General features: G+C 35.9%; 2 protein-coding genes across 3 annotated transcripts; one reads left to right on the top strand and one right to left on the bottom strand.

The window, feature by feature from the left end:
- The first annotated feature begins 214 nt into the window (after positions 1 to 214).
- Positions 215 to 16,093, top strand: LOC112056580 (integrator complex subunit 3 homolog). Of its 2 annotated transcripts, none has more exons than XM_052886814.1 (7): positions 215 to 488; positions 5,748 to 5,782; positions 7,121 to 7,197; positions 10,854 to 12,724; positions 13,037 to 13,244; positions 14,149 to 14,195; positions 14,362 to 16,093. In XM_052886814.1, the coding sequence occupies exons 1-7, from the start codon at positions 486 to 488 to the stop codon at positions 14,533 to 14,535; spliced, it is 2,415 nt and encodes an 804-aa protein (XP_052742774.1). In that variant the 5' UTR covers positions 215 to 485; the 3' UTR covers positions 14,536 to 16,093. The 2 variants fall into 2 exon arrangements, with proteins under 2 accessions (XP_052742774.1, XP_023952797.2); XM_024097029.2 differs by having other exon boundaries at positions 216 to 488; positions 7,124 to 7,197.
- A 1,213-nt stretch (positions 16,094 to 17,306) lies between these two features.
- On the bottom strand, positions 17,307 to 26,060 carry LOC112056579 (uncharacterized). The gene is made up of 5 exons (XM_052887030.1): positions 25,891 to 26,060; positions 25,066 to 25,229; positions 19,570 to 19,745; positions 18,603 to 18,694; positions 17,307 to 17,822 (listed from the first exon to the last, which is right to left on the bottom strand). The coding sequence occupies exons 1-5, from the start codon at positions 25,977 to 25,979 to the stop codon at positions 17,414 to 17,416; spliced, it is 930 nt and encodes a 309-aa protein (XP_052742990.1). The 5' UTR covers positions 25,980 to 26,060; the 3' UTR covers positions 17,307 to 17,413.
- Positions 26,061 to 27,683: the final 1,623 nt, after the last annotated feature.

The following is a 27,683-nucleotide window of genomic DNA, read 5'->3' on the forward strand; positions in this document are numbered from 1 at the left end:
GTTTATTACTCAACCATTTGGTTTGACGTGGAAAAAAGTAAATGCGCCTCTCGTTTTTATATATATCCAATTGTTTATAAGTATGAAAGAGACAGACATAGCGCTGTCGCGTCTGTTTTTAGTTGGTTGGAGAGAAACGGGGTCATGGCACGTGTTTGAATTTCGAAACACGTCCCGTCCAATGCGATGCGTCTGTATTCACAACACTATCATTGGTTAAGCGGAACCGGTACCACGTTATCCGGGTTTTGTAAAATCGATACAGGAATTTACGCTTTTGTTCGCGAGGGAACGATACTGTCGACTGTTTTGTGTCGTTAGCCGTTTCGAGATACCGGGCGGTCGACCGTGGAATGGGTGTACGGTGTTATCGAAGCAGCCATTTCGTCGTGAAAGATGTCCGAAGCGCTCGTATTTAGGGCGTTGTGATTCGTTTTAAAATAGTTTTTTCCGTGTTTCGACCAGTTCTCGACCGGAAATCGACCATGGTAAGTCTGTTTTGTTATTTTCTTTATCAATATTTTGTTGTGCGTCAGTGATAACGAGTGTTTGGCGTCTTATAGCTACTGTCTCCCTGCGTCTCGTGTCGATGTATGTCACTGCACTAAATTTAGTTCCGAGAGTTTCGATTGTGACGTCACGGGACTGCATTTCAAATACACGTGTTTATAAAAAATGTTTTTTTTGACAAGTGGATTTTTATTTTTTTTGCTAGGATTTATTTTCAAAAATAATTTTTATTTTTATTGTATTAAAAAAAATATGATAAATGTTTTTTACAGTTACTTATTTTTTCTTAAATTGTGAAACGTTTTTAGGTCATTGTTATTGTTTATGAAAGTGACATTTAGTTTCAGTGTGACAGTTGACAGCTCGCCTTTAGAGTCCAAAATGCACTATCGCTTTCATATCACTTTAATTGGAGAATTCTCTCTCTTTCTAACGCAACGAAAATAATGTATATGTGTCTCTTTCACTGATACAACTTATTTATAGAGTTTGCTTGGGATTTGTTGCGCCCCTGGGGCGCTCTATATTTGTCGTAGTGTTGTGATTTGTTTTGCTTAGGTTTATCGATAGTTATCGATGTATGACTTATTATGGATTTTTATAATATTGTATATTTCCTTATAAAGATAACATTGCACAAGGATGTAATAGTTGGTATCAAGAGTATTGTTGGCATACCAAGACTAGATACTGATTAACAACAATAAAATATTGAAACTTTAAAAAAAATCAACCGATTTCAAAGATATTAAAATATGCTAAACTAAAAAACAAAACAAAAATTCTGTCTACTGACTGTTTTGAAGACGGTGCTAGGATAAATATGTAATGCCAAATTAATATAAGCGCTTGTAAATAGAAAAAATGTAATGTTAAGGGGCAGGTCTTTAATTAATATAAAATTACATATTTAGCTAACCACCACCTAGAAAACGATCAGTAGATAGCACATAGAATTATTTTGATTGTAGCATATTTTAGTGTTTTTGATGTCGGTGGAGTTATTTTTCATTTTTGTATTTTTCGGTTTTTCAGTGTAAATATGATAAAATAATATTATAAATATGTACAAAATAATATAACAGTCGTTTAAAGTAGGTTACTCGTTATAAGAAATCCCGTTTCTTCTCAGTACACATCATGTAGAAATCGTCTTCGAGTTTATTATCTACCGTGTTTTAGACTTTTATAAACCTACCGTTTTAAATTTCCTATATAGTTTCTCATGAAATAAGTTCCAAATATGTACGAAGTAAGATAGGTTCACAATATCTTGGAAGTCCACGAATTTCAATAAAAACAAAGTATGCTCATTCAAACAAAAAGAATCATCAAATTTTGAATATTCTAAAAAACTAATTTAAAAAACAATCTGACATTTTTTTTACTTTAAAAAAAGGTTAAACGGTTGATGACCCTACAGACCAACCTTGCCTAATTTTAAGTGAAAAACATTCAAAATCGTATAGGAAATCGCAGTCTAACCTAATTTGATAGTTATTTTTTCGAAAGAACTTTTTGGAATTTTTAAAATATAATATCTCTGGAAGAAATCAACCAATTTTTACGCGTTTGGCAGCGATCGACGCGTTTTTAACCTACCCCTAAAAAGTGGAGGATATATGTTCAGGCTGTATTTTTGTTTTATATTTTTTTGAATCTACATACGACTTCAAGAATCGCGTTGGACTGGCGATAGATTTTGGATTAATTAAAAGAATTATTTTTTCCAAAAAAATCTCTCTCTCACACACACACACACACACACACAGAACTCCCGACTAAACTATCATTAATTGTTAACATTGGTTTATAATACTTTGGGAACCTACTAGCAATAAATTTTTTAACTTACCTACCAACTAAATTTGATATAAAACTCTTTACATTCAACAAACAGATGGGTGAAGGCCATTTATAATACGGATTTTAGACTACAACTTTATCGAATTAAAATGGAATGAAACATCGACAAATTACTTTTACCAAATTAGGACATCACTTACAAAAAATAAAATGTCTGCCGTAGGGGACTCCATCCATTAAAATCCATACCCACATCCTAATATAGACTTAATTGCTTTTAAAATAAAGTTCATTTTCGTAACTAATGATATTTTCTAAATCAATTATGGCGCTAATGAAATATGTATCTTAAGTGTCTTGGTAGTAGAGTCTATTTTTACATGTAACGTATTGAATATTCGAGCATTACACAAAAAAATAGGGTAATATAGATTTTTGAAGCCGATTTCGAATTTATAGGGCGGGAGAAAGAGACGTCTTAAAAGAGAAGGAAAGAGATAATCAAGGGGTATTCGTATTTTTTCTTTTGTTGTTTGAAGAAAGAAGATGCAATATAGCGATGTAAATTCTGCGAATTTTTTGGCCTCAGGGTTTTAGGATTGTTTTGTTTTTCTTTTTATGAAAAGATTTAAAGTTCTTTTTATAAACCTACGTCATAAATAATGATCATTAAAATGTTCATAAGTTAATTATTATCGTTAACTTAATGCTCATTTAAACATTAATTCAACTTTTTATGAGTATGTGTTAGTATAAAATATGTAGGTTACTCATAGGTAATTTTTGGCGGGAAATGCTGTAGTAAGTAATAATATCTATGTAATTTTTTTATTTTATACAACTTCGGTAACAGATAAAAAGTACTGAAATGTTTTACTGCTGGAAGTTTATGTATCAATCGATTAATTATTATTAATATTGGCGGGAAAAGCTTTATAAGTAAGGTGTTAAAAATTAATGTCATCATCACCTTCATAATTTTCAATAAGCCCACTACAAGAGTTACCTTCTCTCTGCTTTATATTTTTAGACTTTCAACCCCTTTTCAAGCTTTTAGGGTTGTCCACTCAGCTCAATTTAATGATTTGGACCCCTATTTCATCCCTTCTAATTTACAATGTCGCAAAAATAAGTTAGTATTTTTCTGCAACAACCTTTTGACGAGAGCGCGCAGTTGTTAATGCTGCTTTCAATATACAGGTCCTGGGTTTCATTCCCAACTCAGGTCAACTAAGGATTTTATATATTTTTTTCTTTACAAGTGTCCTTGACTAAAATATCACGTGATGGTAAGTGATGATGCAATCTAAGATGGAAGCGGGCTAACTTGTTAGGAGTAGGATGAAAATTCACACCCCTTTCGGTTTCAAAACGATATCGTACCGGAACACTAAATCGCTTGCCGCCGGTACATCTTTACCGGTAAAGTGGTAACTAGCCATGGCCGAAGCCTTCCACCAGCCAGATCTGGATCAATTAGAAGAACCTCAATCGGTTCAGCCGGGGATCGAACCCAGGACCTCCGTCTTGTAAACGATATACCACCACCGCGCATACTACTGCGTCACGGAGGATATTTTTTGAATTTCCGTTTTTTTTAATTGGCTGAGGGGTGGCATGGTGGCGTCGGCTATTGCTAGCTACCACCTTACCAGCAAAGTCGTACTGTCAAGCAATTAAGCATTCCGTGAATATGCCATGTAGAAACCCCTGCCAAGTAATCCCTCCATCTTAGACTTTAGAGGTGTTTTACAGATACGAATAGCTACGAATAGAAAATTAATTTATTTCAAGTAGGCTCAGTTTACAAGCACTTTTGATACGTCAGTTGACTATTCGTAAAGATTCTACCACCGGTTCGGAAGGCAGGTTCTGCTGAGAAGAAACTCAACACCAATAAATTGTCTTCGTCTTTGTTAGATTGATCTCAAGTCCTACATTTGAGTTGGGTATTTGTACATAATAGGAATTGATCAACACTTGCAGTTGAGAGCTGGTTTCTGATAGTACAACTATGTCGTCTGCAAATCTCAGGTAGTTTATGTAGGAACCTTGTATATAGAGTCCTAGATTTTTCCAGTCCAATTTGCTAATGATGGTTTCAAGGAGGGCAATAAATATGGTTGGCGATAGTGGATCACCCTGTCTTACGCCCCTCTCTATGAGAAAGCTTGGGCCCAAGGTTTCTAGCTTTATCCTACCTGTGTTATTATTATACCTATATGTTTTGTATTATTTCTATATATACCTCGCTGACTCCTTATTCTTTCATGCTGACCCATGTGCTTTCGTGTGTTACTGTGTCGAAAGCTTTTTGGTAGTCGACAAATGCTAAATACAGGTGTCTGTGATGTTCTTGATACTTTTCTATAATTATCTCAAGGCTGTGTAATATGGACTATAGTAGAAAACCCTTTTCTGAAACCTACTTGTTCCACAGATTGATTGGTCTCTATTATCGAACTAATTCTTTTATTTACAATAGCAGAGACCTACTGTATGATATCCACGAAGGGTCAGTTTGTACCTGATGACATCTGTTACACAATCAAATTAGAATCTCAAATTCGTATTGATGACAAGTGACATACGTCAAAGTTAGTGATAATAGCCTTCAGCTGAGAACGCAGTCAAGGCCCTACTTGTCAATATTTTTTTTTTTTTATTCTTTAAAACTTAGCCATTGACTATAATCTCACCTGGTGGTAAATGATGCAGTCTAAGATGAAAGCGGGCTAGCTTGTTAGGAGGAGGATGAAAATCCACACACTTTTCGGTTTCTACACATCATTCCGGAACGATAAATCGCTTGGCGGTAATTCTTTACCGGTAGGGCAGTAACTAGTAACGACCAAAGCCTTCCACCAGCCAGACCTGGACCAATTAAGAAAATCTCAGCCGGGGATCGAACCCAGGACCTCCGTTTTGTAAATCCACCGCGGATACCACTGCGCCACGGAAGCCATCAAATGAAAATAAATACGTATTAAGATTAGAAGGTCGGTGTTGTACTAGAGGGTGTGGCCCTAATTGATTATGAAACACGGCTAAAACTCACGTGATATTAGGTTAGTCGGACACACTCCGACCTAATATCACGTGAGTTTTAGCCGTTTTTCATAATCTATACTTATATAATAAAGCTGAAGAGTTTGTTTGTTTGTTTGTTTGTTTGTTTGTTTGTTTGTTTGAACGCGCTAATCTCAGGAACTACTGGTCCGATTTGAAAAATTCTTTCAGTGTTAGATAGCCCATTTATCGAGGAAGGATATAGGCTATATATTATTCCCGGATTCCTACGGGAACGGGAACCACCCGGGTGAAACCGCGCGGCGTCAGCTAGTCAATTAATATGAATAACACTCCCGATAGTTTAAATTCTAAAAGGCCCTATAATGACTGATATTGATGATGTTTCATTGTATATACAGATGCAGCAGCCGGTGTATCAGCAAGAGCAACAAGGGTATGTTTCATTTATCATTTAACCAATTCTCTACGTGTGTGAAGTCTACCAATCCGCATTGGACCAGCGTGGTGGATAGCCTATCATTATCAACCCATATTCGGCTCACTGCTGAGCTCGAGTCTCTCATAATGAGAGGTGTTAGGCCAATAGTCTATCACGCTGGCCCAATGCGGATTGGCAGACTTCACACACACAGAATTAAGAGAATTCTCTGGTGTGCAGGTTTCTTCACGATGTTTTCCTACATCGTTTGAGACACGTGATATTTAATTTCTTAAAATGCACACAACGTTCGGCACACTGTTGAGCACGAGTCTCCTCTAAAAATGAGAAGGGTTAGGCTAATCCTGTAGATGTGCTGTGATAGCCCAGTGGATATGACCTCTGACTTCGATTCCGGACGGTGTAGGTTCGAATCCTGTCTGGGGCATGCACCTCCAACTTTTCAGTTGTGTGCATTTTAGAAAATTAAAATTAAATAAATTAAAAAAATATTTTTTTTTTTACTAATTTATCTCATGGTGCGTATCTAGGCCTATGGTTTTTATATGAAGAAAAGCTAACGGACGCATGAAACTCGATGTAAACTTTCAACCCCTATTTCACCCCCTTCTATTTATACTTTCGAATGTTTTATATATTATAATAAACTAGCCGACGCCCGCGACTTCGTCCGCGTAGAAATCAATGTAAACTTTCAATCCCACAATCTTTCACAACTTTAAGGTGGAACTTTAAAAATTCTTGAATCACATTGCTTATAATTCATGAAAAAGTCAAAATTTGTTTATGAATGTTCATGAATTATGAACAAATTTTTAAAACTGTAACTCTAAAAATGAAGGACTTTCCATACAAACTTTCATTTTATTTTCGCAATAAAAAATATTCTATAACCTTCTCCGTATTATGGTCTTAAACTGTGCCAAGTTTTATTTGAATTCATTCAGTAGTTCCAGCATGATGCCCAAATAACAAAAAAACACGGACAGACAGACAAAAATCGAAAAAATATATTTTTAGAAATTATGAAAAATTCTTTCAGTGTTATCGAGGAAGGCTATAGGCTATATATTATCTCCGTATTCCTACGGGAACAGGGACCACGCGAGTAAAACCGCGCGGCGTCAGCTAGTATTTTTAACCGACTTCCAAAAAGGAGGAGGTTCTACATTCGGCTGTATGTATGATTTTTTCTTTTTTTTTTATGTATGTCCAGCGATAATTCCGTCATTTATTATATAGTCCGGATTTTATGATCCATAGCCACATAGGTATAAGCTAACTGCTGTACAACGAAGCAGGATTAATATATTCGTTCTATAATTTCTTCAGCAGCGCTCAAGACCAGCAGCAAATGGTGCTGTGCCCGGTCCGGCTGGTGTACGAGACGCAGATGCTGGTGCAGCCTGGTGAGTCTACGTGTTAGCTATATTGTTTAACGTACTTTCACAGCGTAATGTCTTACGGTATTTTATTGTGGGGCAAGGCGGCCGATATACTATCTATATTTGTACTTCAAAAAAGAGCAATTCGAGCAATATATCAATTAAAATCACGCGAGTCCCTTCGTCAAAAGTTTAAAGAAATAGGTATACTAACAGTAGCCTGTCAATATATATATAACAGTATAGTATATGTAAGACAAAATGTTAATTTGTACAAACGAAAAGGAGATTTAAACCCACGTCTTACTAGACACGGGCATAAGTTAGTTATTTCTGCATATCGTCTCCAAATAGTAAAAAAATCTTTTGTAGATTTGGGTGTACTCTTCTATAATAAGATCCCCAAGACTGTGATGGACCTGCCACTGCATAGCTTTAAGCAATGAGTTAAAAAACATTTACTTAGTCAAGGGTACTACAACATTGACGAGTTCCTTAATGATAAAGATGCTTGGAGGCCGTTGGATCAGCCTTCAGCCTTCAAGCCAGACCTTCACACAGGAAGTAGAACTATAAGAAATGTAAACAGTAATTATTATCAATTGTAAATTATAATACTGTATGACTTTTTCAAAAGAGCAACTGTTGAGTTTCTTGCCGGTATCTTCTCAGCAGAACCTGTCTTCCGAACCGGTGGTAGAATCTTTACAAATAGTCAACTGACGTGTCAAAAGTGCTTGTAAACTGAGCCTACTTGAAATAAATGATTTTTTGATTTTGATTTTGATTTTTGATTTTTAGGGTTCTCAAACTTTCGGCTCCACGAACCCCTGTTAAAATTTCCAAGTGACAACGAACCCCTTACTAACTAATAAAAATGAATTTAAAAATGATTTTCAAGTTACATTTGTAGAAATTGATATGTGTACTACCATATGAATACTAAAAATAATGTCATTCAAGTTTTTTCAAAATTCTTCGCCTAAAAGATTAAAAAGGGGTTGAATTTTTTTATTATAAATCGTTCATGTTTTGAGTTATATTTTTGTAAAATGACTAGTGGACTATTTATTATGCAGCTACAGCATTGAAAAAAGTGATTTAAGATAGAAAAAGTGGAAAAATCCCAAAAAAAAAAATACCTTGGTCACGCTAGGGATTTTTTTAAAACTATTCAAATTAGATGGTGTATCTACCATTCGCTTTTTATCCATTAATTACGGGACACTCTGTATATAACACATGCGAAAATCAATGAAATATGGGTGGACAGTTTACTTCGATTTCCACGCAGACGAAGTCGCGAGCGTTCGCTAGTATTATAATAATACTAATATCTCTCTTTGATTTTTAGGAGGGTTACTAATTTTTTTTAATTTCATCGGAGAGGGTCGCAAATATGGGGTAGCGAATTTAGATTAAGGTTACTCGGTCAAATCAATCGTCACAAACAGGGGCACAACTCATCAGTTGACGACCTCTGTGCCGCATTTGATTACAAGAGGACCTGGGTTCGATTCCCAGCTGTGACACAAACTTTAGTTTTGCGTCCAGTGGCGCTAACATGCGACCAACGAGATAATCTCGTGAGTAGTAATAGACAAAATACACCCAATAACGGCGCAACCGAAATACCGCTATCTCTTTCATTGCGTTGAGACGAAAGACTGGGTCAACTCCGACGCCATTGAACGAATTTTTGTCTACATTTCTCTTCACTGTGGTACTAACATGCGACAAACAAGATTATCTCTTGTAGAGAAAAGTCAACCAATTATGGCGCTACTGGAAATATCGCTATCTCTTTCATTGCGTGAGTACGAAAGAGATAAGGCTGGAACTACTACGCCGCCATTGGTTGACATTTTGTCTGTTTCATATCACGAGATGTGTCTAGGATCGCATCTTAGCACCACTGGTCGACGGTCGCATGTTACCTCTGGTCTTATCGGCTGTGGCCGAAGATTTTCTACTGTTAGACATGTTACGTGCCAAGAAAATCACCGCAAAAAGTGATCCGAATTTAGTTACTTCACTATATGTGCACACAATATGTACAATTTTGTGTTTAATTAGACATTTTTTCTTCATTTTTTCTTTCTCTATTTTAAAATACGTTTTAAGGCGTATCGCCTTAAAACGGCTAGACTGATATTCTTATTATAGGGAAATTCCATTCCAAATTCCGAAAAAATCACGAAAATTTTAAATTTACTAATTTAAAATTTTCGTGATTTTTTATCGGTTTACCCTTTTTTAACCGACTTCCAAAAAGGAGGAGGTTCTACGTTCGGTTGTATGTATGTTTTTTTTTCAGCGTCTAAACATAGCATTTACCTATATTAGTCAATAAACAAGGGAAAAATATACACTCTTATATTTTAAGCAATGCGTTACTTAAGCCTTGGCTTAGTTTTAATGTATTCTTATAAAATGCGATGCGATGCATGCGATGTTTTTTACGAGACTTGTTTTGTTATTTATTGCACAATTAAAAGGAAAAATACAAATAACAATTACAATAAATAAAAGAAATTAAAAATACAAAAGCAACCTCCAGTAAATCGAATTATATATGTCTTAGTACCTACTTAACTGCGCTACACCGTTAAAGTTGTTTAATTATCCAAATTACTTGAAAAATATCTCGGATACATCTCCGTTCCTGTTATCAAATTAAACTTGCGAAGTAGAAGCCCCTACAGGCGGCGACCTTCAAACGTAACCATGGCGACCATTGGAGGTCACGTGGGCGACCCCACGTGTAAACTGAAAGCATGAAAGTGAGACGCGAGCGACATCTATCTGTATCTATTATGTATACCATTGTTGCCAGAGGATTTGCTCTATTTTAGGGCTGTAATATAATATTTTATTTATACAAAAGTACTTTTCATTTTAGTGATGTTAGTGTTATTTTCGATAATATGCAAATAAATAAACTAAAAGATGAAAACCATAATATATATTACTAGCGGATGCCCGCGACTTCGTCCGTCCGTTAATCCAGAGTGAAATCTATTTCCATTCCAAATTTCAGCCAAATCGAGGAACAAGCATACACACACAAACTTTCGCCTTTAAAATATTAGTGTGATAGCGGACCCGGTCCAGGTTAGCTTTTACTTATGTGCACATCTTCCCTATAAATATCGATGTATCGAAATATCGATATGTTTATTTTATAAACAGCCCTACTCTATTTCATTAGTAGATTTCAGACAGTAAGATCAAAAAGTTATTCAACTGGCATAGCAAAAATTGAAATACCCATCTATTTGTTTTGTTAAAATTGCAATTGCAAAGTAGAACCGAAAAAATGCATATTATTCATTTTGTAAACTGTAGCATTTACAGGTTTTTAGGAATTACTATAAAAAAATTAATAAATACATTTTTTTATAATAACCCCTAAAAGCCTGTAAGTAAATACTATAATTTGATGACGTCGTCGTTTTAAGTTTTTTTTATAATCTCAAGAAACCTATTTTTTCTGACGCCCAAGTTCTTCAAATTAGTCATTTTAAAAGTTTAGATTGAACAGACTGACAAAATAGAACAATAAACGTATCCTTTTTTTTATTCTTTACAAATTAGCCCTTGAACAAGACTCCACTTGTTGACATATATGAAACAAGTAAGTTTACTATAATTTATGAAATGTTTATTTTCTTTTCCAGGGGACCAAATACAGCCAAACCAAACGATACTGATCAACCACCAAAACACGCCGCCATGGATACAGAACAGACAAGTGCAAAACCCGGTCTTCTACGTCCAACACGTGCCAACAAATTATATGCCTTCACCACAACAGCATATAGACCAAAATCAATTGTACATCCAGAACTATGGCTACCAAAACGTACCACAAATGTTTGTCCAGAATCCCCAAGAACAAATACGACCGTTGCAAATGATGCCCAGCGTGATGCCAAACATACAAACATTGCCTACAAATATCGCAGCAATGCAGAATCCGAGAATGGTTTCAAATGTTGCAGCAATACCGCAGCAAGTCAATATATTAAATGCACAAAACCAAAACAACAGTACACTAAATATAAATAGGATGATAACACCGAATCAAATAAATCCAAATGAAATTATAAGCAAACCACAAGAAATTGTACAGAACATTTACAGACATCAAATGCCTCAGACTGTACAGCAAGAACCGAGGTTTCCAATCCAACCAACAATCACCATGGTTCCAAACAACGTACAAAATATACAACGAGTTCCTCAAACATTTGATTCAACTGTAAATCAAATACGACCAATGCAACAGAACGCTGCAACAAACATACAACAAGCATACCCAAATACTATATTCAATGTTGAGGAGAGTAGGAAAGTTAATACCACTGCAAACAAGGGAACGAGTGCGACAAACTTCAATGTCGTCAACCCTGTACCTGCAGCGAAAAGTATGCCCCAATCGTATAGACCAATACAGCCAAGGACTAACCAAGTTAGAAGCAACGCACCCAATTTGCTCCCAATGCAGCCGTCGACGACTATACAAGCTCAACACACAATGCCAAATATAATATCCATGAATAGTGTTCCTAGAAAAACTACAACATTTAGTAATATAAAAGTGGAAGGTAACAGTTACGTACTAAATAGAAAAAGAAAAAGTGAATCGCCTGATGAAGTACATAAAAAAGTTACTATTAGCAACCAAACAGAGGCTCCCATTACAATAAAACAGATACAGAATGAATATAGCGCAAGTTCAGCAGATGTCGGATGTAACACCAGTCCTGTTCACAGACCATCAGGAAGAATAACTATAAATAGTATGCAAATAACGCCATTAAATCCCCTTCAAAATTCTAAAATAATAGAGGAATTAGCTAAACCAATACGAACTAGTACACAAGTGTCACAAAACACACAAATGACACAAAATATACAGGTGACACAAAATACACAAGAAGCTCAAAACGTTGTAAGAAACATGATTAATATAATACCAGAGACTGTAAATGAAACCCAAGTAACAGAAAAAGAAAAGTTAGTTAGAAATACAGTTTACGTCCAAGCGAGAGGTAGAATTTTAACGGACAAAGATAGTGTCCCTGAACCACCTAAAACTGAAACAGTAGTTAGTAAACCTGAACCAAGTTTATCTTTGCCAATTATTGATCCCCCAGTAGAAATAAAAATAAACACTCCCGAAAAAAGTATAATTTTGCAAGTAACAAATGAGAAACAATCGGATACTAGTAAAGATAAATTGGAAATAAAAAAAGAAATAATCAAAAAAATAACGGAAGTAAAAAAAGAACTACTTAGTCCAGTAGCAAAAACGTCGGCTCAGTTGGAAGATGTTACAAGTAAAGTGAAAGTAGAGATTAAGAATGAAAAAAAAGGAAGTGCTTCAATAGAATCGCCAAAAGAAGTCAATAAAATCAAAACAGAATCTAAACCAGACGTCAAAGTAAAAGCAGAAACTTCTAAAGAAGTCAAAGAAGATAGAGGCTATATACTGACACATGTACTTGGTGGATTCGTTATTCAAGAGTCAAATATCGCATTTCCAGTAAGTAGACAATATATTGAATTACTAAACTATGCTAAAGCCATATTATATAAACTATATTATGTGGAATCTCTATCAATAAACAAATAAATAATGGGGGTATACATCGTTAGTCATTTGACATTTCACAATTAATAATAATATTAATTAACTTGTTCTTAATGACCATAAAATTGATTAATACCCTTATATATATGTCAATGGTATTACATATAGATAATCTTTTGAATAACATTTTATAAAAAAAAGAAACAGTAATAAGTAAAAAATAGTAAATAGTATTGAAGTAACAAAAATAATTCTCAATTACAGATAAGAAAACCTCTAAAAGAGAGAACATTCTACAACAATTCAGATGAAATGAAGAAAGAGAACAAAGACGTGAAGCGGGAGAGGGAGTTCGTGAAAGACAACAGTAAAATATTGGACATCTCCCATCTTAACATAAAAGAGTGCGAGAATATGGAGGGGGAGGTGACGGCGACGGCGACTGACGACAGCGAAGATCTGGAAGAAGATGGTGAGATGTATTCAAATTTAGTTTATTATATACCAACTAGCGGACGCCCGCGACACCATTCACGTGAAATTATGTTTTTTACACAGACCAATTATCATAGGACCTGCCTCGCTTAACACCTCTGTCAAAAGTATATGATCACGATCTAATGTGTTTATACAAACTACATCTATACGATATATGCTCAACGTTTAACTGTGTTAAAATTACATGTGTGTGTATTACGATTTAAATGTATAGTTGTGTGTAGTGTAAGGACACAGGATATTTATTAGTGTTAAATATTTTCGATGTGTGAGTTTACCTCGTCCCCCTAAAAAACAGTGAATTTTGTCGGTGACTTTGATTGCGATACAAATCCAATTGGTCTGAGGTTTTTTACAAACCCCACGAAAACGATGGATTTTTCCAGCATAAAAATTATTCACTTATTTCATTTCACTTAAATCGGTTCTGTGGTTTTAGCCGTGAATGTGCGACAGACTTGCTTTTTCTTTTTCTTTTTTATTCTTTACAAGTTAGCCCTTGACCAAAATCCCACCTGATGGTAAGTGATGATGCAATCTATGATGGAAGTGGGCTAACTTGTTAGTAATAGGATGAAAATCCACACCCCTTTCGGTTTCTACACGACGTCGTACTGAAACGCAAAATCGTTTGGCGGTACATCTTTACGGCCGAAGCTTCCCACCAGCCAAAATATAATTTTTCAGTATGAGTAAGGATTTTTAAGGCTCCATGCCTCAAAAGGAAAAAAAACTGAACACTTATGAGTACCTATAGGATTAGAAATAATATATAAGCCTATAATAATGCCGCCAAAACGTATAATAAACGTAAGATAAAAACATTCAAATTGATTTACGTAAAACTGTGTTAATAAACGAATTTATTTTTATTTCAGAGAATCCATTCAAACTACTCACACCGAGCAGTGTCAGGACTTGGACGGTAGGTTTCATTTTTTTAATTCATGAATCCATATAAATGACGTCACAGAAAATTCAATATGGCGGATATGAACATGAATTTTTAACCGACTTCAACAATAGGAATCCATTTAACGTATTAAATTCCGATTTTATTTTCCCGGTATTTTAAATCTCATTTTTTACAGGCGGAACAACTAGCAGCCCATTTGGCCAAGTACAACTGGAACGAAACAGTATCAGTGTTACAAGACCACGAGCTAGACGGGGAGTCATTGTCCCTAGTGTCCAAAGCGCAACTCGTCACTATCGGAGTGAAGGAAGAACACGCAGAAATTATATGCGAATTTGTTAAAAGTTAGTTTACAACTATTATTTGAATCCTGTAACTTTGTCTGTGTATAAGGACCGGTATTAGTAGAAGATTCGAATTAGAAACGACCTTCACCATCTGTTTACTGGATGTTTTATTTAAAATTATTAGAATGTTGAAAAATATGTTGCGAGTATGTTGTATGAAAAACTCTTGACGAACTATTATTAAGCATCATTAATGATAGCTAATAATAGTTTGGTCAGGAGATTTTAAGGCAACTCGCAATATATTTTTTAACGTATCGAATCTAACATAAAAGCGAAAGGACACTAATCGAAAAAATTGGCAGGGAGGTAGTTTATAGTTAGTAAACGTCGGCTGAGCAAGGATTTTGCGAATGAGACGGATTAACGAGGTCTAATCGCGGGCGTCCGCTAGTTTGATATTGAACACTTTGCATACATTAAAGAGATAGGTGAAGGTCGTTTCTGATTCGGATCTTAAACTTTATTATAGGGTTATTTTTATATCCCTTTAAGTTTTTATCTGCCTCGTTGGTCCAATGGTTCAACTTATGTGGCGTCTGATCCTAGGTCGAGCAGATAAAATGCCATAGCTTTTCTTTCTTCTCTTATCAGATCTGGTAGTGATCGTTATAAAGTCAAACATTGACACGCCAAACTGCATTGTAGCAACGTGGTGGTTCTTAGTTCTATATCCCCGCCTAGCAGAGAGACCTAAATTAACTTAAAAACGGCTATTAAGTCAGATTATTATCACACATAAGGACATAATGTCAGACATAAGGACTAGTATCGCACCCAAATTCACGAACAAAATAATCTGCTATTTTGCGATGAAAACGAGCCTAGATTTTTAAATTTATATATTTTATAATAAACTAAAAGTTGTTGACCGTTTTTCACACTATTCAACTACACAAAACGGTATTTTTACAGAGCTCTTTAACCGAATAACACGATTACGACTATAAAAGATCGATTCTATGGATACAGTTTTTACAATCACATTAGACCGTTGATCATATACTTTGACAGAAAAGTAATATCTAACGCAGCAGGTCCTTATGTAATTAGTCTGAGGCTATTAATAATGAGTCAACAGAAGTTGTGTATGGGAAGAAATCGTGTATTAAGGGTGGGTATTATTCGTAAGAATCCATCACTGCATATTATTTTAATTTGTTCCCTGCAATATAAGCAAAGGTTGCGAGCTATACAGCCTGTTCAATCATAAAAAAATATTTAAAACGTTTTAGAATTAACCCTTTTGAAATAGGGATGTTGATTTTAATCGGCAACTTACATTAAATTAGATAAATAGCCTATGGCTTGCAATTTTATTTTTTAAAGGAAATTATGCCTAATGTGTAAATATATTTTTAAGTGTGACATTTTGTATAATTTATGTTATATTTTTAAGTAAATATTAATTTGTAAATAAGGAAAACCAAGAATTTAAACTTACGGTTCATTGTGAATTGTGTATTATTAAATGTTTTAATGTGATTCAATTATTATTAATAATGATGGATAATGATTAAGGATGGTTATATGTGGACTAATAAATGTAAGAAAAAGAAATTTTCAGCATTTTTATTTATTTTACTACTATTGATCTACCGCGTAGTTCCCGTTTCTATACGAATACGGGGATAAAGTATATAATACAGCTTAAGCGTTACTAGAAATATTATTAAAAAACCTGGACTTACGGTTCCATTTATAGCTAGTTAGCATGTGTGCTTAGAATACTGATTTAAAATTAGGTACCTATTTTTAGGTATCTAAATTTTCTAATTTCTACACCAAAGAATATTCTAGGAAATAGTAGTCTGAGACGGATATGACATCAGGTGGTGCAACTTATTTTCGTAAAAAGTGGGGAGTTTGAGAGGGGTAACGATTGGTTGGCGGGAACGACTTGCGATACAAGGCGCCTGTCGTACGGTCGGCTTCAGTGTGCTCGTGGCGTTCGAGCGTCCACATTTCTTGTTGTGAGATTCCCTATGGGTCACTTGGGATAGTCGGGGCGGGGAGAGTGACTTGAGTAGAAAAGGGGAGTGTTAGTTAACTATCAAAGACGTCCTTAACCCCACACAAAACGATCACAAGTGCGTGACTCCACTCAAGAACTTTCTCTGCCATTCTCAGGGTCTTATTTTGGTTACAGTTTGATTTGTTAATGAAGTTGTCCTGAAATTTTGTGTGTGTGTGACAAATTATGTGAATCATAACCTTTGTTTTGTTAGACATTAGTTCTCTTATTGTTTATAAACCACTTCTGAATCTGCTAAAAATATAAATACTCCAGATAAGAGAAGTGAGGGAGTGTATGAAGAGAAGGTATTGTATATTACACGAAAACGTTGGACATAACAGCGCTACTATTTCCGCACACGGAATATTTTAGAACTAAAACAGTGGCAATTTTAAATGGAGATTTTTAATTTGAATTTTTTTTTCATCGAGGTACACTTACTTTTAAAGTTGTTTAAGAAACCAATTGAGAAGAACAAAAGAAAAATAAACCCGGGATCGAACTCATGATTATTTTAACACATTTTGGTATTACACTACTAGACCAATCGAATATGTAGAACTTAGTTGAAATTAATGTACGCTGTCTCATTTCTGTACCTACTAATTTATTTTCGCAACCAACACACGCATATCCAAAAGTCTTTGTACTGAAGCTTTGGCCTTTGGCCCCTTGCTCTACATTAAAGTAGGTTGGTCGGATACAAAAAAAAACAAATAAAAGACCAAATAATATATTTTAAAACTTTCACAAGATACAGACACAAAATAAAATACAACACAATAAAAAATAAATAAATAAATAACAAAACCGTAACATAACAATCACCAATCGTAAAAAAAGTTGCTGTTCGTAGCACAACACTAATTTCTTCTCCCTGTTTTTCCCATAAAATTTACCACTTGTGCGAGCGGCGCGAACTTGCCGCGCCTATTTCTTTTTTTTAACGACGCCATGTCCGGCATAGCGTCAGATTCTGCCGTGGACTCCATAATTTTTGAACCAATCTCTTCCGATGTATCAGTCTCATTCTTTCCCATAGTGTACTCGGTTCTATACTTCCTGCTGTATTCGGGCTTCACATTCTCGCGTCGATAATTTAGCTCCGCGGATGCGAATTTAGATTCGGGCGGCTTACACATGAGCGCCTCGTAAAAGTATTTGTCTGCGTGGCCTTCGACTTTTGAATGAGGTTTTTTTTCGTCGTCGGAACTTTCGTTCGAAGATTGCAGATTTGGTGAGCCAGGTGATGACTTTCTGAGCATTTTTGCGCTGAAATTATAAAAAAAAAGCTATTTAAAGTACCTAGTAGTATATACAGCTTTTTAATTATTATTTAATACACGAATACCTACTAAATTCACAGTTAAAAACACAATACATGCCAAACCTATACAAATTAACAAATTCTATAGAAAAATGCTTCATTGCAATCGGTCTAGCTAAGGATTGTAACGAATTACATCCCACACTACAGGATTTTTTTATACATAATTAGAATATAAATCTATTTAATTAAAATAAAATTAGTTCAATGTAATGTGCAATTCCAGCATTAATGTATGTGTAATTCCAGCATAATTAAAATGTAACGTGTAATTCCAGAATTACAGAAATGTAATAAGGCCCATAGTGATAGACCTATGATGGACCATCATCTAGAGAACGCAAGGCAAAGTGAGATTTGAAATAGCGTCGTTGTCGGTTTTTCGCCCAGATGGCCAGTGATGGCGATACACTTTGATTACGTGTGTTGACCTATTGCAACATCCACCATCTTATTGTATACATATTTATTACTACTTTTCATCGTACATCATTGTGAAAATAATAGAATGCACTAATTGAACAGGTACATTGACGCAGTGGCGATCGTTTACACGTCTATCTTGTTACAATTACGATTTATGAACGCTACAACGTAGTGAATAAACACTCTTTGATGAACACTGATCGGCGACATCGTGTTTATATGTATTACACAACCATCTCACCGACCATTTGACAGGCCATTGATGGTCCATCGTGTACCTGTATTATAAGAATCAATACCATCGTTTCACTTCTCCATTAATCACAGGAGAAAGTCCCTGTCGTGGTGACGGCAACAGGTTTCCGCCACCACAAGCTTCCTCGTCACCACCCTGCTGAAAATATTTCATATGTACTAAATAAGGCTTTAATATTTCTAATAATAATATGCTCCCGACCGACTTTTCGGTCACGGCGGCTAATCTCACGGTGAGATTAACCATGTACGCAGGAGATATTAAAGTGCACAAGTGTATGCGCAAGCACAGGTGCACTCTCTCTTCCCTCACTCTCGAAATCCGATGGGACGGCAGACCGACACGACCGGTGAGAGATCAGGCGCAGGACCGACGGCTTTACGTGCTCTAAGAGGCACGGGGGTGTACTAACACCGCCAACTTCCCAACTCCAGGCTGCTATTAAGATTTTCCTTGTAAGAAAAATCCCAATAACCTATTTTGTTTTTGTTGGCCTGACCCGGGATTCGAACCCTGGACCTCATTGTCCGTAGCTGAACCAGCTAACCACGGGGCCAATGGGGCAGTTAATATTTCTACATGTAGTACAAAAAGATTTTGCTGAGTTAATTGAGCTAAAAGTAGATGGGTTTTCTTGTTTATAAGTATACAACTTTATTTGGAAACAGGAGCGTAGTTATCTCGGGATCATCAAAGATACTGGGCCCCTGGATAACAGGGCCCCCGTAAGTGTGAAAGCAAAAATTTGTATTAAATCCACTAACTTACTTAATCTGGTGTTTCCTGGAGATGCACCATATAAATATTGCAGAAGTAATTTGCCGATGATGATGCCCTTTATGATAGGTGTGACAAAAGGTATACAACAAAATCATAAAAATGATCGAGCTATTTCGGAGGAACTGCTAACACACGTTAAGTGACACAAGATGACATTCCACCTTAGATAACACTTACCACCACAAATCATAGAGGCCAAACCCCAGCCTATATAAATAAAAAAAGCTCACTTTATCATTCATCTGGAAGTAGCAGTGAGTTATCCTGTCGACGTCAGCCCACGCGACCAGGTAGCGAGCCATGGTCATAGGAATCTTCGGCAGAAAGTTGGAGTGGAACTTGCCCTGACAGTAGATCGTGATGACGTCTGTGTCCTTCACTTCGAATATTATGCGGAAGATTGTTCCTGGAACAATTTGCTAGTATTATTATTTATCTTAGTCGTGGAGCCGTGATAGCGCAGTGGATATGACATCTGCCTCAGATTCCGGAGGGCGCGGGTTCGAATACGGTCTGGGTCATGCACCTCCAACTTTTCAGTTATGTGCATTTTAAGATAATTAAATATAACGTCGCTCAAACGGTGAAGGAAAAACATCGTGAGGAAACCTGCATAGCAGAGAATTTTCTTAATTTTCTGCGTGTGTGAAGTCTGCCAATGTGGGCTGGCGTGGATGACTATTGGCCTAACTCCTCTCATTCTAAGAGGAGACTCGAGTTCTGCAGTGAGCCGAATATGGGTTGATATTGATTATGATGATGATTATCAGTCTTCGGATCAAGAGGTCCTGGCTTCGAGACCTGTGGCGACATGCGACCACGTGAAGAGAAATTTAGAAACTATGGTCCAAAATCAAAAAAAATCAAAATTCATTTATTTCAAGTAGGCTCAGTTTACAAGCACTTTTGACACGTCAGTTGACTATTTGTAAAGATTCTACCACCGGTTCGGAAGGCAGGTCCTGCTGAGAAGATACCGGCAAGAAACTCAACAGTTGCTCTTTTGAAAAAGTCATACAGTATTATAATTTACAATTGATAACAATTACTGTTTACATTTCTTGTAGTTTTACTTCCTGTGTGAAGGTGGAAGCTGATCCAACGACCTCCAAGCATCTTTATCATTAAGGAACTCATCAATGTTGTAGTACCCTCGACTAAGTAGATGTTTTTTAACACATTGCTTAAAGCTATGCATTGGCAGGTCCATCACAGTCTTGGGGATCTTATTATAGAAGAGTACACCCAAACCTACAAAAGATTTTTTTACTCTTTGGAGACGATATGCAGAAATAACTAACTTATGCCCGTGTCTAGTAAGACGTGGGTTTAAATCTCCTTTTCGTTTGTACAAATTAATATTTTGTCTTACATATACTATACTGTTATATATATATTGACAGGCTACTGTTAGTATACCTATTTCTTTAAACTTTTGACGAAGGGACTCGCGTGATTTTAATTGATATATTGCTCGAATTGCTCTTTTTTGAAGAACAAATATAGATTGTATATCGGCAGCCTTGCCCCACAATAAAATACCGTAAGACATTACGCTGTGAAAGTACGCAAAATAAACAAGCCTAGCTGTATCAACATCAGTAAACTGTCTTATTTTTCTCACGGCAAATGCCGCTGAGCTAAGTTTACCAGACAGTTTTTTTATATGAGCACCCCACTGAAGTTTACAATCCAAGGTCACTCCCAGGAAAACTGTGGAACTCTCCATTTCCAGTGTTTCACCATCGATCATTATAGACTTATCTAATTTTTTAACATTTGGCAATGAAAACTCAATACATTTAGTTTTCTTGGCATTCAAAAGTAGATTATTTGCAGTGAACCAATGCGACACATGCGATATGGCACGGTTTACGTCGTCAGAGTTATCTTTATTTCTGTCGGACTTAAAAATTAAGGATGTGTCATCAGCAAACAGTACAATCTCACATATGCCGCTGACATGGTATGGTAAATCGTTTATGTACACTAAAAATAGAAAAGGACCCAGAATTGAACCCTGTGGGACGCCCATTATGGTAGTGGAACCGTGCGACTTTATATCATTTATGCATACCTTCTGCGTTCTATCACTGAGATAAGAGGCAATGAGATCGAGTGCAACACTTTTGATGCCATAGTGGCTTAACTTGAGTAGAAGGGTGTTATGGTCAACACAATCGAACGCCTTGGACAGATCACAGAACACACCAATAGCATTCTTAGAACCTTCCCATGCTTCATAAATATGTTTTAAAAGTTTAGCCCCTGCATCAGTTGTATTGCGACCTTTTGTAAAACCATACTGTTCAGGATGAAACAAGTTATTTAAATTAAAATGACATAAAAGTTGATTTAATATGATTTTTTCAAAGACCTTGCTAAGTGTTGGCAATATTGTAATCGGTCTATAATTATTAAGATCTGATTTGTCTCCTGATTTAAAAAGTGGTATCAATTTGCCATGCTTCATTAGGTTCGGAAAAATACCTAAGTCCACACATTCATTAAAAATAATGGCTAAGTGGGGAGCAATTACATCAATTATATTAGATATTACTTTCACTGACATGCCCCACAGATCTCCGGTTCTTTTTAATTTTAACAAATTGAAAGATTTTTTAATGTCTGATACAGTTATGTGGTGAAATTCAAAAAGAACGTTGCACTCTTTAACATTGCCTCTTAATAGTCTGTGGGCTTCCGTAGCAGACGAATCTAGTGAATCAGTTAACAAGATAGGAACATTCTGGAAAAAATCTTCAAAGGCATTAACAACCTCGATATCAGTGTTTACCTTTTTGTCATTGACAATTAATTCAAAACTGATATCCCGCGGTTTGATTTTTCCTGATTCTCTATTAATTATATTCCAGGTGGTTTGTATCTTGTTCTCAGACTCAATTATTTTCTGTTTGATGTGTAACGATTTCGCAAGAATACAAACACGTTTGAAAATTTTTGAGTAACTTTTGACATAATCTAAATAAGTTCGCGTTTGAGTATATTGTTTTTCCTCGTACAACTCGTACAGTTTGTCTCTACTTTTGTAAATGCCTACAGTAGCCCATTCGCTAAACTTTAATTTTTGGCTAGCATTAATGCGTTTAAAGTTAAAAATTTTACTAAACTCTCTGTCTATTGCCTTGAAAAGTGTACCAAAGAGCATGTCTGGATGATTATTTTCAAATGCAAGACTTGGAATTTTAGAAATAATTGTGTTTTTGAATCGCTTTAATTTACTTTCAGTTATTGGCCTACACTTTACCCATTGATTGCTATTGGTTTTATTATTTAAGATAGTAATTATTTGACCACTATGATCAGAGCTTAATTTATTTATTATCTTCTTTCTCTCAAGCACACAATTATAAAATATATTATCCAGACAGGTACCTGAAGTTGCGGTTATCCTAGTAGGTTCGTTAAAAGCATGCATCAAATCAAAACATTTAAATAAGTTAAGAAATCTAACAGATTTTGAGTTTTCTGTTAGAATATCAACATTAAAATCGCCGCAAATCAGTATTTGTTTGGAAGATGTGCACAATCGCCTCATTACATCTTCCATTACCTCTTCAAATTGATCAAAGTCAGCAGGAGGGGGTCTGTACACGCATACTATAATAATTTGTTCCAACTCCACACAAGAAAGTTCAACAATGCATTCCACAGAAAGACGAACTATATCTTTTCTATCCTTACATTTTAAGTTATTATGTAAGAAAATTAAGGAGCCACCATGACCAGCCCTTCTGAAGAACACACTTGACAATGAATAATTATTAATATTAAGAACTGACAGCTGTGAGTTAGTGAGCCAATGCTCCGTAATACATAATATGTGTATATTGAATTTTTCTACAAATAGTTCAACTTCTAACTCCTTGCCGTTGATGCTCTGTATGTTTTGGTGTACAAGGTTAATGTTACAGTGCATCTCCGTTGTCGTATCTTCTAGTTTAAAAAATTTTCAATTGTAACAGTACCAGGATTGGTACTACGGTCAGGTATAGAAATATTTGTACTATTAGTACAGGTTGTAAAAATGTCAAAAGACTGCGTTACAATACTTGTAACTGGATCGGTTAAATTACAATTAACAATTGAGACAGTACTTTCATTCGTACTCTGGTCAATAGAAACATAACTACTATTATTACATGTCATATTAATGTCAATAGACTGTGTTACCACACTTGTAACTGACTCGTTTAAGTTGTAAGCCAACAGAGAGGCAACATGCTGCTTACATTTTTTTGGCAGATATAAATTATCTTTAGTCAACGAATAAGATGAGATAAACTTATTCATGTCAAAATAAAAAAATGCATCGCTGTGATGGTATGTCAAGTTGTATAACATAAGATTCAAGTTATGGATATGCTTATTTTCTTTAGCAATTGACTTAAGGTATGGAAATGCACATAATGTAAATTTACATTTGGTTCTATTATGTACTACCAAAAGCTTTTCAATACATTTTATAATTTGATGCCTTTTAATATTTGAACTGTTCCCTAACATCAAAATTACATTTGAGACATCAATTTACATCCAATGGCGGTAGAGTTGTCCCACTTCTTTCGTCCCAACGCAATGAAAGAGTATCTACTCTAAGCCGATGTCCGAGTCTTAGAGGAGTGACCCTTACAGAGTTATTCCACCCACACTTTCGTCTTTGGACCCCATCAGGCGATGCTTCTGCGCACGCCCAAAGCCCTGCCCTGACGCCGCCGGCTTACGGCACTTACTCAATCAGAAAAAAAACAATGAAAGAGATAGCGGTATTTCCGGTTGCACCATCATTGTTTGAATTTCGTCTATTTCTCTTCACGACACACACACACAAAATTATCTCGTTGGTCGCATTTCAGCGCCACTGGGTCGAGCTATGAAATGTTGAGCTCTTCTTTCTTTCAAGCAATTTTCAGTAAACATTATCAGCATTTAGCATCCTCATGCCATATGCAAAGTTATATTTCCTCCATAATCCTCCTCTTTAGGTATCAGGTTATTTCCTGAAGGCCCACGGTGCTAGGCCTAGGGGATATGGAGTTAAAGCCCATCACGCTGCTTCAATGCAGATTCGCAGTCTTATGGCGATAATCGTGTTTAGGTAGGTGCTGTTAAAATCTTCTCTTTCTTCTTCTTCTTTCTCATTCTCCATTTTATTATCAACTTGCCCTCCTCAAGGCTACGGGCTGTAGCGATACCTTCGCATCCATGACTCATCAGGCTTCCAAAAGTAGACAAACTACCTATAAACTCGTAGATACCTCGTTTGTCCAATAGTTAAAATAGGACAGTGATAGTTAAACTATCAAATATTATGACCTTAAGCCTGAGAAGGACCAAAGTCAACCACATAGCTCAACAAGTTGCGAAGCTGAGGTGGCAATGGGCGGGCACATAGTTCGAAGAGCCGATGGACGTTGGGGTCCCAAAGTGTTGGAATGGTAACCCCGCACTAGTAAGCGCAGTGTTGGTCGACCCCCCACCAGGTGGACTGACGACATCATTCGAGCCGCAAGTATTCGCTGGATGCAGGTGGCTCAGTATCGTGATGTTTGGAAGTCCCTACAAAAGGCCTATGTCCTGCAGTGGACGTCCATCGGCTGATGATGATGATGAAGCCTGCGAATCGACATTAGAGCAGCGTGATGGGCTTTAGCCCCATATCCCCTCAATTTAGCTTTATATCTCTATCAACAGGTTTTACTAACCAGGCACGAACATGTTGTAGTTGGTATCGAGGTTCCCGCTGCCAATCCACACGCCGTTCCGCCTCGACAGCGAGATGATGTTGTCGCGATGGAAGCGCACGTCGAAGTGGAGCACCACGTCGCGCGGCTCCTCGCCCTCTTGCGCGCACAGGTTGACTGACATTCTGACAACAGTAGCGCTAATCAGCGACAGTGTGAACCATGCTGGAACTTATTTTTTTTTTTAATCTTTACAAGTTAGTCCTTGACTACAATCTCACCTCATGGTAAGTGATAATGCAGTCTAAGATGGAAGCGGGCTAACTTGTTAGGAGGAGGATGAAATGAAAATACACACCCCTTTCGGTTTCTGCACGGCATCGTACCGGAACGCTACATCGCTTGGCGGTACGTCTTTGCCAGTAGGGTGGTAACTAGCCACGGTCGAAGCCTTCCACCAGCCAGACCTGGACACGCACATATGTACGCTATAGACATACATACTACTACGGCGATACATACGTGCCCCACTACTCAGATTTGTCGTGTGTGGAAGAAGGCAAACATATACGACCTGCTTATCTATCTCCGTTTGTTCAACTGATTTTACAATTTACAAAATGCATTGGCTTAGTAACTTAGTAGAGCTAAAAATATATTCAGTTGTATTGACTTGACTAAAACGTACGATTGCATTATCAACTTATGGATAATCTACAAACCCAACCACAAAAACTTTAATATACCTAAACCTATTTATCAGTCTACCATAGGGCAGGTCTTCCTGCTCCCACAAATTGTGAAACTTATGCATATCTATAAGTAGAATGGTGAATATGGATTTACTTTCTCGCATTTTCCTTAATTTTACCGCCAATTTCTATTCTATCTCCAATCTTCAGGACGCCAGGGATGTTGGCAGTGAAGACGGGCATTTTGTTATTGAGAAGTAAGTAATTTTAGCCCGCAATATATCTAAGTCAGGCCTGGTGATATTATTGGTCATTTTGGACGAAAATTTTATACATAACACCGATTTATGTTTGTTTAGTTAAAATATGATTTCGCTACACACTGACATCAGCTATCATTTGCCATGATGACGTGACGGAAAATTTAATACCTTTTTGATGTTTACTTTACCTCCTTTTTTCTGTTCATTTTGCATCTTACGGCAAGGAGGTTTTAATATGTGCTCTAATAAGGTGTCATACTTTGACACCTATATATAATGGACCTGTGGCATTTTACGTCTAATTTGGTCAAGGATTTAATTTTTTAAAGAATAAACAAAATTTTTTCGTAACCTCTCTAACTTAAAGAAAGCTACCTTAATGGAGCGAGATAGATATTTTTTAGTCATTGCGTAAAGTGGTTAGACATATTTTACATGACAACATCAATTATGTCAGTTGTGACCAAATTATCTTTTGTTTTTGGTGACCAAAAATGGCTATTGTTGTGGTTCCGGTGTAACGTTATTCGAAATATTATGGAAATAATAACCAATAAGCTTGTGAATCGCAAAATAAATTAAATATTATACAATGGTGAAGTGTGCAGTTGTTGCCTGCACCAACAAAACCCAAACAAAACTAGCGGGAATTTCATTTCACAAGTAAGTATTAAAATCTTTGATTTTTCTGTTGATGTTGAGTATTTTAAATAGTATTTTAATTTTTTTTTAATTAGGCCAATTGACTAATTCAAAGCTTTACAATACGTGGTTTTATGGGCAATCCTTTAAAGAAATGAAAACGTATAAATTAATAAATTATTTTATGTTCTATAAGTATAGTTATATTTTATATATTTCAGATTTCCAAAAAATCATGATTTAAGACAAAAATGGCTAAACAGCATTAACAGGCCTAATTTCAAGCCATCACTATACAGCTGCATATGTAGTGATCATTTTAAGAAGGATCACATTAATTTAACATTCTTCGATTCGATGAGAATCCTTTTTCATCGTATTCATTCTTGTTTGTGATAATATAGGAATTCCTTCATTTTAAAATATCTGAATACTAGCAATATGAAAAGGAAAAGCTGATTAAGTATTGGACAAAGTTCTAGGCAAAAATCAATAAACTATGTTAATATTGAATAATACTATAGTTGTTTATAGTAACGATAATAATTTTGTTTTTTGCAGGATATAATGGTTCCATCTACTACAGTCTGTCAGTACACCAAACGTACGAATAGTGACGGATGGTGCAATTAAGGACGTTATTTATCTTTAAGGACGCCGTAATGATCCGTACGCTCTATCTGTATATTATTGATTAATCTGTGTTAAATACAAAACACTTGTACGGAAAATCAATTGTATGAAATTTTATATTATAATAATGTAAGACAGAATTTAAAATGTTTCATTTTAGTAAACAATATTTTGTATAATTTTATATCGAGTGCTTAATTATTATCGATAGAACAGCCGTAGCTCAATTTAGAGACCAAACATGGTTACCGGAAGCCTCAATAATAATTACTTGTCACATATCCTCTATTATCTATGTATCTAAGGTGTCATAATATTTTTATTATTTTCGAGGACAAAATAAATGAATGTAAAAAAAAATAAAAAAAAATAATCATACATACAGACGAACATAGCATAACATACACCT

Source organism: Bicyclus anynana, chromosome 18 (assembly GCF_947172395.1).
Source record: "Bicyclus anynana chromosome 18, ilBicAnyn1.1, whole genome shotgun sequence".
NCBI lineage: Eukaryota > Metazoa > Arthropoda > Insecta > Lepidoptera > Nymphalidae > Bicyclus > Bicyclus anynana.

What these genes read in the sequence shown, in the direction of transcription:
- LOC112056580 (XM_052886814.1), top strand. An exon ending in GCAGATGCTGGTGCAGCCTG is followed by an intron (nt 7,198 to 10,853) that starts GTGAGTCTACGT and finishes TTTCTTTTCCAG; the next exon opens with GGGACCAAATACAGCCAAAC. An exon ending in GCAGTGTCAGGACTTGGACG is followed by an intron (nt 14,196 to 14,361) that starts GTAGGTTTCATT and finishes CATTTTTTACAG; the next exon opens with GCGGAACAACTAGCAGCCCA.
- LOC112056579 (XM_052887030.1), bottom strand. Translation starts at nt 25,979, where the DNA reads ATGCCCGTCTTCACTGCCAACATCCCTGGCGTCCTGAAGATTGGAGAT. An exon ending in CTACAACATGTTCGTGCCTG is followed by an intron (nt 19,746 to 25,065) that starts GTTAGTAAAACC and finishes AAATTGTTCCAG; the next exon opens with GAACAATCTTCCGCATAATA. An exon ending in ACTTCCAGATGAATGATAAA is followed by an intron (nt 18,695 to 19,569) that starts GTGAGCTTTTTT and finishes TATTTTCAGCAG; the next exon opens with GGTGGTGACGAGGAAGCTTG.